The sequence below is a fragment of the Geotrypetes seraphini genome, chromosome 16, assembly GCF_902459505.1.
Source record: "Geotrypetes seraphini chromosome 16, aGeoSer1.1, whole genome shotgun sequence".
Lineage (NCBI taxonomy): Eukaryota > Metazoa > Chordata > Amphibia > Gymnophiona > Dermophiidae > Geotrypetes > Geotrypetes seraphini.
This window is the reverse complement of record NC_047099.1, coordinates 4,358,463-4,371,490: the sequence shown is the minus strand read 5'-3', so window position 1 is coordinate 4,371,490 and position 13,028 is coordinate 4,358,463. Positions and strand designations below refer to the sequence as shown.

Genomic DNA, 13,028 nt, shown 5'->3' with positions numbered 1-13,028 from the left:
TTCTCTACTCCAAATCTCCATGGCTTTTTCCCCCAGAGAAACCAAAACACTTTCAAGTCCATGAAATCAGCAGCAACGGCTGGATTTAAAAATAGACTCTTGCATTCACTATGAACGAGGGCAGGTCCCAGCGGCTGACTGATTTAAGTACTGCTGTCAGAAATACATATTAAGCAACTTAATTCGTATAACCATTAACAAAAAACACCCGAGGACACCCTACAGGAGCAGTGGATTGCACCTCTGCCATAAATTATCCACATTCCAATGTTTTAACATAGTAAACACAGCAAATGACGGCAGATAAAGAACTGAACGGCTCATTCAGTCTGTCCAACAGTCACACACATTATTAATTCTTAATTAAATTGTCTTTCTTCGACATTTCTGAGCCCTGGACCGTAGACGTCTGCCTGTCCTTAGGTTCCAATTACTGAACTTGCTGTCAAAGCTCACTCCAGCCTATCCAAGCTATGTTATTTATTTTCCTGGGTCGACCAATGGCTAAGAATGCAGTCCGGTGGTGTCACAAAGGGGGTGGGATAGAGCCAGGTCGGGAGGGTGTTTCCCTAAAGGACGCTTTCGCCGTTCCCCGGAAGCTGTGCTGAAGTGCAGGGCCCAGGAGGTTCCGGACCCGGCTAGCTGTGCACCCCCCTAGGGCGTGCACCCGGGGCAGTCCTTCCCTCCGCCCCGCCCTTGGTACGCCACTGCTTATGTCCTCTTATTCCAGAGTTTCCTTTCAAATGAAAGAGACTCGACTCATGCACATTTAAATTAGGTAGGTATTTAAACATTTCTATCATATTTCCCCTCTCCCGCCTTTCCTCCAAAGTATACAGATTGTCTGTCCCCATACGCCTTATCACGAAGACCACCCACCATTTTAGTAGCCTTCCTCTGGACCGACTCCATCCTTTTTATATCTTTTCGAAGGTGCGGCCTCTAGAATTGAACACATTATTCTAAAGGAGGTTTCACCAGAGTCTTATACAGAGGCATCAGTACCTCCTTTTTCCTATAGGCCATACCTCTCCCTATGCATCCTAGCATCCTTCTAGCTTTCACCGTCACCTCTTCAACCTATTTGGCCACCTTAACATTATCACATACAATCACACCCAAGTCCCCCTCTTCCGTCATGCACATAAGTTCTTCACCCCCTAAACTGTACCGTTCCCTCTGGTTTTTCCAGCCCAAATGCAAGACCTTGCATTTCTTAGCATTCAATTTTAGCTGCCAAATTTCAGCCCATTCTTCAAGCTTCGTCAGGTCTTTCTTCATGTTAGTCGCACCATCCGGCGTGTCTACTCTGTTGCAGATTTTGGTATCATCCGCAATGATGCAAATCTCACCCGACAACCCTTCAGCCATTGTGACATCACTGATGAGGCACGTCAGCTCTCCCTCTGATGTCACTTCCTAGGTTATGTTTGGGAATAAATGGCTTTGATTACTGTCCTGAATAAAATTTAGGGAACCCTTTCATTAGCAGCTTAAGAATCCGGGCTTAGCACAACTTAACATGGGAATTTCCTACGCTCTACGCCTCAATTCTGTGCATCACAACTGAAGGTATTTTGAATGAGTCTTCTCAGATTATGCGCTCATAAGAACATAAGAATTTTCATACTGGGTCAGACCGAAGGTCCATCAAGCCCAGTATCCTGATTCCAACAGTGGCCAACCCAGGTCCCAAGTAGCAAAACTGATTTTATGCTACTTATCCTAGGAATAAGCAGTGGATTTCGCCAAGCCATCTCAATAATGGCCTGTGGATTTCTCTTTTAGGAAATTGTTCAAACCTTTTTTAAACCCCGCTAAGCTAATTGATTTCACCACATTCTCTGGCAATGAATTCCAGGGTTTGATTAAACGTTGTGCGAACAAATATTTTCTCCAGTTTGTTTTAAATCTACTACATAGTAGCTTCATCGCAGGCCCTCTAGTCCTAGTTTTTGGGGAAAGAGCCATCAAGCGATTCACATCCACCCTTTTCACAGCCCCTCGGTATTTTATAAACCTTTATCATATCACTCCCGAGCCGTCTCTTCTCCAAGCTGTAGAGCCCTGGCCGCTTTGGCCTTTCCTCATAGGGAAGTCGTCCCATCCCTTTTATTATTTTCGTCGCCCTTCTCTACCTTTTCTAATTCTGCTGCATCTGTGTTTGACAGCCCATATTACCTGCAAAAAGCTAATGCAGCTGCACTTACCGCTCCTTATTAAGGGCTAGATTCACTAAGCAAACCAATTGTGTACCAATCGGTTTGCGAGCCCTTTGCGACCCGATTCACTAACCTCTATCCCGATCATCCTCCGATCTGCACATGCAAATGAGGGGGAACGGCATTCAAATGCAGGCAGGAAGCGAGTTACTAAAATAAAAAAGCAACACCAACTCGGCTGGCCGATCCAAAATAAGCGATTGCTGAGGAACAGTGGTTGAGGTCCTTTCCGAATGCCCTGCCTTCTGCCGCCCTGCTCTCTGCCCTGCCTCAGCCCTGATCTGCTCTCTGCCCTGATCTCGTGCTCTGCCCCAACTATGCCCTTCCCCGCAATGCGAGCCCGTGGTTTAACCCCAGGGTTTAAAGTGGGTTAAAACCACGGGCTCGCTGGGCTAGTAAAAGTTTTTTTAAAGTCACGGCTCTTTAGATGCATGCGCAGACCATCTACAGATGGTCATGTGAATGCGTAGGAATCGCACACTAGCGATCTGTGTGGTCGGCACGGGGCGTTCCTCCGATCGCCCTCATTTTAATTTTTTTGTTTTGTAAATTTGTCGGACTTGCATAGATCGGCCACGGATTGGGCACGCAAAGGAGGTAAGTGTGCCTCCATCAACCCATGTTAGCCAGTCAGCACGCATGAATGTGTTAGCTGGTTAACATCATTTCTACGCCCATTCTCCATTCAAGACACCCTCCCATAGAACTTAACGGTATATAAAGTGTTATTATTATTATTATTATTACTCCCTCCCAAAAATATTTTAAAAAGCAGCTAACATGCAAAGCTTGCAACGCCAACAGGCAAAAGACTGCAAAAGGCCTGTTTTTCATGCTTTAAGTAAGCAATAGGGCCTTAACCCCCTTGGGGGCGGATTCTCAAAACTAAACTCTGCCTATAGCGTGCATCTTGTGTGCTCTGCTGCCGTTACCTCAAAGTCCCTCCAATTCACGCCAGGTCGATGTAGCAAAGTGTGTGTCATCTTGCAGCGGCAGCTTAGCAGAGCGGATGATGGAAAACCTGGAAAGGCAAGACATGAAGCGACATGCCGGATCCCTCAGCCCACGTGACTGACGGCAGCACACGATGCAGGGCTAGGGACCATCCTCCGGTGCTTCTCTTATATAATTTTAAGTCCAGATTAAGCAAGGCCTTAACTTAGTATCTATATCCTCTGTACTTTTTAATTGCTGGGTGGAACCATCACTTTCCAGTGCTGTACTTAAGTTTTAATTGAGAAATTCACTGGTCGTGTGCGATTACATACAGATCACACGTAATCTCTTGTTTTGGGCAGAGAAAGAGCTCTGGGGAACAGATGGAGTGTGTTGCTGATGTCAGCAGCAATTTCCAGGAGGTCTGGCAAATATCTGCTACCCCTAGGTCAGGAGTAGGCAACTCCGGTCCTCGAGAGCCAGAGCCAGGTCAGGTTTTCAGGATCTCCACAATCAATATCGCATGAGATAGATTTGCATCTCAAGGAGGGCAGTGCATGCAAATCCATCTCATACATATTCACTTGTGGATATTCCTGAAGACCTGACCTGGCTCCGGCTCCCGAGGACCGGAGTTGCCTACCCCTGCCCTACGTGAATAATCACCCTAGAATAATTTCTTTTGGCTAGAAAGGACAGCACCATCCTCCGGCATCCCTGTTTCCTCTCTGGGTCCAGAGCATTTGGTGCGGCAACACGCAGATACGAGACCGTTTTGCACACCCCGATGGCAGTACACTTGCCAACTGTCCCTCATCTGCTCCTGAAAACTACCCAGCTGTCTTTTTCCGCTCTCAATTTATTTCACACTGAATGAACAGAACTACAGATCATGTATAAAACCAGACATCAAAAGCTAAATTAACCAAATGATTAATATCCCACCATGTTATATTTATCATTCTCGGTAGCATACCCCCCTCTCCTCCCCCTCCCCAACATGTCCAGTTTTCAGGCCGGATATCACCCCCCCACCCCTTCCCAGTATCCAACTTAGTTTTTGCACCATGAAAGAATGTGTTCTAGTCAATTTTCGTATTATCTTACACACCCACCCATTGTCTTCAACGATGCATGTATTTATAGAAAATCCCTGATAATTACCTCATGGTTTCCTCCTCTCAAATAAACAAGAAGTATCCCAGCTCTTCTCTAACATGAGAAATGCGTTCCAGAGAAAAGACATCTGTCCTTTTTTCTGTATGCCTCCAGTGAGCATCTGGAAATCCTACCAAAGAATATTTCTGGTTCAGACCTGCACACGTCCTAACTGGATCCATCTAGGGATTCTGCAGAATTGGGTCCAGGCTAGAGAAATCACCATCTTACTACTACTACTTTTTATTATTTCTATAACGCTACCAGTTGCATGCAGCGCTATATTTTAAACACGCAACAGACGGTCCCTGCTCAAAAGAGCTTACAATGTACGTTAGAAACACATTCATCAAGGCAAGCGCAGTCCGTTTGAGGCAGGGCTTTGTCAATGATGCATATTTCTTCCCCAGTTACTAAACCTGGTTTTATAGTGAAAATATTGTAGCAAATATAAATGGAGACTTTATTAGAACCACATAAATAATCCACATCAAAATGTCTAGGGACTGAACCACTGGAAACAATTGGACCCGAAAGTCTGTGTTTCGACACCTATTGTCTTCTATCAAGGGTCCTGTGGAATGAAGATAAATAAGTGTAAAATGCGTCTTGATGTTGTACTTGGTGAATGTGTAAATAGTTAAAAGTGAAGAAAAAGATAACATTTATTGTACTTTTCTATGCTAAAATCAATATAAAAAAATTTGAACTTAAAAGAAAAAAAAAAGAGAGAACCTTGTGTAATATGAGTTAAAAATAAAGATCTAAAAGAGCCTTGTGCAGGGAGATATGTGGAAAATCGGCAATATTTATATGGAAATAGTGACTGGTGCCATATCCTGGAGGATAAGTGACCCATAGAGCGTGTGTAGGTGCAAAGGTGTCAATGTGGATTATTTATTTGTCTAATAGAGTCTTCATCTTGGACATCAACTCTCTACAAGTCTTTTGTGTTTGGTTTTGTTTCTTTTTAAGGGTCAGCTTTCTTGTTGCTTTCCGACGAGGGTGGCTTAATCATTAGGCAGGACCCATGGCCGCAGCTACGAGGGAGAGACAAAGAAGAGCCACAAACTCAAAGAACCCTCGGCGTAAACTTTGAGCCACAAGGAAGGCGGGCAGTTTTCAAGTAGCCTTTTAACCTGGTTAAATGGCTTTTGCAAATGAACCTTTTTTCGGTACACCGACAAGTGCACGCAGGGACAATTACGGCCGTGAATCTGGTAAGGCCCCGATTTGCTGAGACTCCTCAAACCCCTCCCACGAGACGGGGGCCTGAGGGTCTCATCAAATCAGGGCCTTCGTGTTAGGGTTAATTAGATCATGATTACGGTTCCCATAATCACGATATAAACCCTTACCCTAACACTAGATAGCAAGTGAATATTTAAAGTGTAGTGTGTGTGTGTGTGTGGGAAGGGGTTTCCCCCCATCCCACCCCTAAAAAAGAGGGTTACTTTGCAACCCTAAAAATGACAAGATATTATCCACCGTCATCACAATTGTCGGGGTGCACACTTGTCCCTGCACTGAATGGTCGGGGTTGCATTTGTCCTGCGCTCATTTCATGGGTCAGATACGAAATTCCCGTGAAAAGGGCATGTTAAGAAAACGACTTAAGACAGTTATTTGTAGAGGCTATTTTTTAGCCAATAATTTTTCTCTATGGTATTTATTTTGTAGACATGATTTCGGAGGATTGTTTGTATGTTTATTTTATCATGTTTTTGCTTTACAATTCTGTATGTAAATTGTTTAGTTTTAAACGGTATAGAAATTTTTTAAATAAATATATAATGGTATGAGTCGAGAATCGAAAAACTTGTACTGTAACTATAGTAACCTGTAACCCGTTCTGAGCTCTTTGAGGAGAGCGGGATAGAAAAAGAATTAAATAAATAAATACATGCAGTCAAACCTGGAGAGCGAGCAACGTAGTTTTACGAGTGTTTTGCGCGACGAGCAAAACATTTTCTTAAATTTCTACCCCGATAAATGAGCGTCGTCTTGCAGGACGAGCACGTACCTGGCGTGCCACATCAAATGCGCACCATATAGGCATGCACGCATCACTGATCACGGCGGAACGCAATGCATGCGCCCGCAGTTCAAGCGCGCACAACGTACGCACCTCTCACGCAGAGCAAACATCATAAAAGCATCGCGCCCAATTCACCCGCAGTGTAGTGACTGTTCGAAACAAGCGAGATCTTGCAATAAGAGTACATACAGTACTGTATTTTCCATTAAAGGATTTGGGATTTGGAACGAATCGTCCGAGTTCCCATTATTTCCTATGGGGAAATTCACTTTGATATACGAGCGCTTTTGGATTACGAGCATGCTTCCGGAACGAATTATGCTCACAAACCAAGGTACCACTGTATATATACATATACATATATATATACATATACCATATACATACATACATAAATCCCATATATATGTATATCCCATATATATATATATATATATCCATATGTATATATATATATTGGGATTTAGCCGAGACCTTACCTTTTCAGTAGAAGCTCGAGGATTTCCATTCAGGTGCACAACGGCATTTATCCCTCTCCACAAGCGCTCACACCTAAGTTTGTTCCTGAGCTAATGGAGGGTTCTGTGACTTGTCCAGGATCAAGGGCAGCAGCAAGATTTGAACCCAGATTTCCCAGGTTGTCAGCCAGGTTTGTTTTCATTACACTAGGCTATATTAGTTTATTCATCCAATTTTTTACACCGTTCTCTCCAAGGGAGGTCAGGTACTCCAGCATTTTTCCCTGTCTGTCCTGGTGGGCTCCCAATCTATCTAATGCACCTGGGGCGGATGGGGGATTAAGTGACTTCAGGGTCACAAGGAGCAGCGTGGGATTTGAACCACAACCTCAGGGGGCTGAGGCTGGAGCTCTAACTTCTGAGCCACACACTCCTCTTGCAGGGGTGATGTTGGTCATGATTATTGATTTAGTTATCAAAATATCAGGGGCGACTGCATAATTGGTTGGGGGGAAGAGGGAGAGGGCAACCCCCCCCCTGAAGATTTTCTTACAGTGTCAAATGCTCTTGCATCAGCTTTGTGTTCAGTTGTCCAATTTAATTCTTTGCATTTTCAAGGAGAACACAGAGAAATTGAAGCACAGAGAGAGTGCAAGAGACAGGACTAGAGGTTTAGGGAATACAGAGGGATTTGTGTTTTGGGGTTGGGTTTTTTTTTTTTTTTTTGGGGGGGGGGAGACTTCATAGCACTGCAAGAACGTGAGCAGAAGGGCTTATCACTTGCCCTGGAGTAGGGTAAGTGATTTGGAGGAGGAAGCGGTCTCAAATTCTAGCCCGGGAAACAGATTCGAAATTAGGATGAACTTGTGCTACAGGGAAATACAGATTGATGCAGACAGCGAACAGATAGAGTCACGCGCCGATGGCTGAGCACGTGGCTTTTTCCGCGAGATTAGCGAGAACCCCTTCTGCAGTGATGCGTTAAGATGAGGTGCAAATTCAGTGTGCAGGAAAAGGGATCACCCTTTCTTGCAGTTTTACAACCACACTCAAAAGTACGTCAAGCATTTTCCCTCTCTGTCCTGGTAGGCTCACAATCTATCTAACATACCTGGGGCAATGGGGGGGGGGGATTAAGTGACTTCCCCAGGGTCAAAAGGAGCAGCGTGGGATTCGAACCCACAACCTGTTTACCGTACTCCTTGTGTATTACGGCAGAATACTTAATAACCACATGCATTTGAATATACAGTACTATGTGCTTCTTTGTCATGCGCTGAACTCCTTTCTGCATTCCCGTTAATACAGAAAGGATTACATCTCACAATTGACTGCACTTTCCCTATCACTGGTAGGGTTACCGTATGACTACAGAAAAAGGAGGACGGATCAAGACATCTGGGCTTTACTTCCATTGCTTGGAAGTAAAACCCGGTCGTCTCAATCCATCCTTCTTCTAGAGCCATACGATAACCCAACTGGGCTTTACTTCCATTGCTTGGAAGTAAAACCCGGTCGTCTCAATCCATCCTTCTTCTGGAGCCATACGATAACCCAACTGGGCTTTACTTCCATTGCTTGGAAGTAAAACTCGGTTGTCTCAATCCATCCTTCTTCTGGAGCCATACGATAACCCAACTGGGCTTTACTTCCATTGCTTGGAAGTAAAACCCGGTTGTCTCAATCCATCCTTCTTCTGGAGCCATATGATAAACCCTACTGGGCTTTACTTCCATTGCTTGGAAGTAAAACCCGGTTGTCTCAGTCCATCCTTCTTCTGGAGCCATACGATAACCCAACTGGGCTTTACTTCCATTGCTTGGAAGTAGAACCCGGATGTCTCAATCCATCCTTCTTCTTCTGGAGCCATACGATAACCCAACTGGGCTTTACTTCCATTGCTTGGAAGTAGAACCCGGATGTCTCAATCATCCTTCTTCTTCTGGAGCCATACGATAACCCAACTGGGTTTTACTTCCATTGCTTGGAAGTAGAACCTGGTTGTCTCAATCCATCCTTCTTCTCTGGAGCCATATGGTAACCCAACTGGGTTTTACTTCCATTGCTTGGAAGTAGAACCCGGTTGTCTCAATCCTTCTTCTTCTGGAGTCATATGGGAACCCAACTGGGTTTTATTTCCATTGCTTGGAAGTAAAACCCGGTTGTCTCAATCCATCCTTCTTCTGGAGCCATATGGTAACCCAACCTATCAGCCCCTCTGTGCAGAACGAGCTACCTGACTGAGGGTGGGGCAGAGGGTCTCTTTGACTAGTTTTAGATACTCCACTGTCTGGGATGGATTATCCAGAGAGGATCTTGTCTACTCGAGGTCTATTTTAACCTCCTTTTTCTAGGACTTTTCTGCTCTCTTTTGGCTATAGAAGACCCATTTTGCAAAACTCACAGGATTATTACATTCTGAGAATAAAGAAAAAAGCAAGGTGAAATATCTCAGGTTTAGCTTTCTGGGACTCTGGGAGTAATAACCCACCCCCATAAGAACCTTCCTTAATACTTTTAAAACAAACCCTAGGTGAGAAAAGAGGGGAAATGAAAAATTCATAGCCTCCTCTTAGGTATCGTCTTAATAAAGATTGGATTGTGGGGAGGTGGGAGGGGGGGATCAACCACCCCTTTTTTCTCCTCATAGATGCAGTTAAAGTCTGAAAAAAACAGAAAGATAAGGGAACAGAGTCCTTTCGGTACAGGGAATAAGTAAGCATCCAAGAAAGAACCAGCTGAAGCCACTGATTCTAATCAGCTGAAAACAGCAGGAGAGGAGAGGAGAGAAGGAGGGAGACACAGCCACTACCAGCCAGAAGCCAAACTCTAAAGCTCTGCTCACCTCCTCTGTTGGAGCATGTTGATCTTGTCCACATCAGCACACTGGATGCCTTGAATCTGTCCATTCACCCCATTCCAGATGTTGCAGACCACCGCAGTAGGCTTTTCTCATAAAGAACATCCCTATGTCCTCGACTCCCCAGACACCAAGAAGCAAAGCCAGAAAAAAAAACCTGTTGCCTTCCGCCTCAGCTCTGCCACCCAGGCAATCTCATCCCTTTGTTACTTCAACGCTACTCTCTGCCCCTCCTGACCACAAGCAGAGTCACTGAGCTCTCCAGACCATGCCTCAGAAATCACTTTGAGGGAAGCTTCTGGGATGCTCTCACAGGCACCTGGGATGTGTCAGGGGCTCGTCTTGGTGCTGGCCACAGCTTGAGGTTGGAGTGACTGCAAGACAAACCTGTATCACAGTTCAGGGATTCTCCAGCACCTAGGCATTTGGCAGCTTCTCATGTGAGCTTCTGGAGAAGCTGCTACCTGTGACTAGGTGTGTGCCCCTAGTCGCAGAACCTGTCCTTATAAACTTCTCAAGCATGCCAGCTGTCAGTGATTCCAGGAGCTGAACTAAATATATGCCCGGCTAATAACCGCCCTCCTAGAGGCAGGATGGGGAACCTTTCACCTCTCTGCCTCTGGACACACCCATCTTCCCAACCGGCCTTTTGTTTTAAAGAGATAGCAGCTCAGGCTACAACAAACAGATGAGAGACTAGAAGACTTCCAATCAATGGGTTTCTCCAAGAAAGGCAAATATTCCCAGGTCTCATGTCCAACCCCCCTAACCTACCCAACTCAACAAGACCAGCCCCACCCCCAGCTGCTGCCCAGACCAGCCAGAAAACCTTATACCAAAGAGGTACATTGAAGAGAGAAGTTGCCTTTCACACCGGCTGCATCCCAAAGTGCTTTTGTAGGACCAGACACAGAGCTTTGTAGAGATATACAGACAGTTTATTTCAGTTCTAATATAGATCACTTTCAAGCCCAAAAGCTGACTCAGGGACAGAAAGTAAAAGGGTAATGAATTTGCTTTTCTGTGGTACAACCGAAGTAGGTTAGATTTATTGTAAGTAGACAAGTATGCAAGTTTTCCCTGCGTGCTAAGGCTATTTTTCCCTGCAGCCAGAAAATGACTGACTTTCTATTTTTCAAATTAACGATCATGCACTAATAAATCGACATATCTCCCAAGTAACTTTCAATCTGCAAACGATTTTGTTGGACCGTCAAAGGTGAGCTTCTCAAGCTGCTTCCGTGAGAGCAAATCTCACCAGCTATTCGTCATCGGTCTAGGTTTTCATCACAACTTAACTTGAATCTCAGTCTGGTGACATGTGCTATATCTAAGTCAAATTCATTTTCAATGTCTTTTTAAAAATATCTTCTTCATCAATGACCTCAGCAGTGCATTCGACCTAGTAGACTTTGATGAAATGTCCGAGACTTTAGTGATTTTGGATTTAGTGGCCCAGACCTCTCCTGGTTCCAAGGCTTCCTAACGTCTTGGCACTATGCTGTGTGAAAGGATGGTGTATTTTCTGACACCTGGTACCTTCCCAGTGGGGTCCCCTACAGATCCCCACTTTCACCATCAGTGTACAACTGGTGAGGTAAATGCTCCAAAGAATTCTATCAGCGTTGGAGCGTTTACCTGGCTGACCTCTTGTAGAAACCTCAACCTTTGTATAAGCCAGCTGACAGAAATTCATGTTTTGCCTGCTAGCTATTTGAAGCCTTGATTCCCCTTTATCAGATCATTCTTCTTTACATTAGTGCACGGTCATTAACAAAAATTCTGTATCACCACCCGTTGTGCTAATCCTGTACCAATCAGTGCACGGTGATATAGATACGAAAACTAATTAGCACAGCTTCGTCCACTCTCCACTCTCAGACGTGTCCCTTCCGCAGAAATTTTTTATAAAGTTCCTTTCCATGTACTAATGCCAAACTTACTGCAGGATGCCTGAGTGTGTCAGCATCTAACACAGCTTGATGAAAGGATTAGAGAATGACACGGGGACACATTTTTTCCTGAACCTGCCGGAAAGTGTAGTTACTTATCTGTAACATTGGTTCTCCGTGGACAGCAGGATAGTCAAGCCACACAGAGCCTTGCAGGAATGGGGCAGGGACAGGAAAAGAACTCACGGGGACGAGACAGAAAAACTGAGTTCCTGCGGGGACGGGGAAAAATTTGTCCCGTGTCATTCTCTAAAAAGGATACCTACTTTTTTTTTTTTCTTATGGGGAACGGTTAGGTGACTTGTCCAGGTCACAAGGAGCTTTGGTAGGAATCAAAACCAGTTGCCCACACTCTCAGCGCACTTCACTAACACATTAGAATAGTCCTCTAATCCGAGTTTTTTTTCTGTTCCTAGGGGCTCACAATCTGACTTTTATATGGGAGGCTCTAGAAGGTAAAGGGCTTCTTTTATGCAGCCGATTAGCATGGGTCTCTGTGGTAACTGCCCTGAAGCCCATAGGGATTTAAAGGACTTTTGTCTCCCCGTGGCATTCATTAGCGTGGCTTCTGTAAAGGAGGCCATAAGTGATTTCGCCCAAGATTAAAAGGCGCTGTGGTGGGATTTGAACTAGGCTCCTAGGAGATTAGGGCTCTTCAGCCTGGAAAAGAGACAGCTGAGGGGGAGATATGATTGAAGTCAACAAAATCCTGAGTGGTGTAGAACGGGTACAAGTGGATCGATCTTTTACTGCATCAGGATTTACAATGACTAGGGGGACACTCGATGAAGTTACAGGGAAATTCTTTTAAAACAATAGGATGAAATATGTTTTCACTCAGAGAATACACCTCTCTCCGTATCCACGGTGGTTAGGGGCAGAGCCGGCCCGTGAATAATATTCAGGCCGGTTTCTGCCCCTAATCCCCGCTTACCCTGGCTATTTTAAGCCCTGTAAGCCCCTCTTTAAGCCTTACCTGGTGGTCTAGCGGGTTTTTGGGCAGGAGCGATCTTCCCATGCTCCTGCCCCATGCAGATCGCTCACAGGAAATGACTGCCTTGAGCTCCCATCATCTCCGAGACTGCGACGGGAGCTCAAGGCAACCATTTCCTGTGAGGATCTGCATGGGGCAGGAGCGTAGGGAACATCGCTTCTGCCCGAAAACCCTCTAGACCACCAGGTAAGGTTTAAGGGGGGGCTTAAAGGGCTTAATATAGCCCAAAAAATGAAAGTATTTTTTGGCAGAAAATCGCGAATAATTGAAACCACGAATACAGAGGGGGAAGTGTAGTTAAGATCTGGAACGCATTGCCAGAGGATCTGGTAACAGCAGTTAACGTAGCTAGGTTTAAAAAGGTTTGGACAAGTTCCTGGAGGAAAAGTCTACAGTCTGTTATAGAGACA

The 13,028-nt window shown here is 44.9% G+C and overlaps 1 protein-coding gene across 1 annotated transcript in view; it reads right to left on the bottom strand.

Moving 5' to 3' along the window:
* The window catches only part of LOC117349579 (transient receptor potential cation channel subfamily V member 6-like), a 32,610-nt gene extending 22,349 nt beyond the window's left edge, over window positions 1–10,261 (bottom strand). The window contains exon 1 of the mRNA XM_033923170.1: window positions 9,658–10,261. Within this exon, the coding sequence (XP_033779061.1) occupies window positions 9,658–9,674 (17 nt within the window). The 5' untranslated portion in view covers window positions 9,675–10,261. The remainder of the gene's footprint in view (window positions 1–9,657) is intronic.
* Window positions 10,262–13,028: the final 2,767 nt, after the last annotated feature.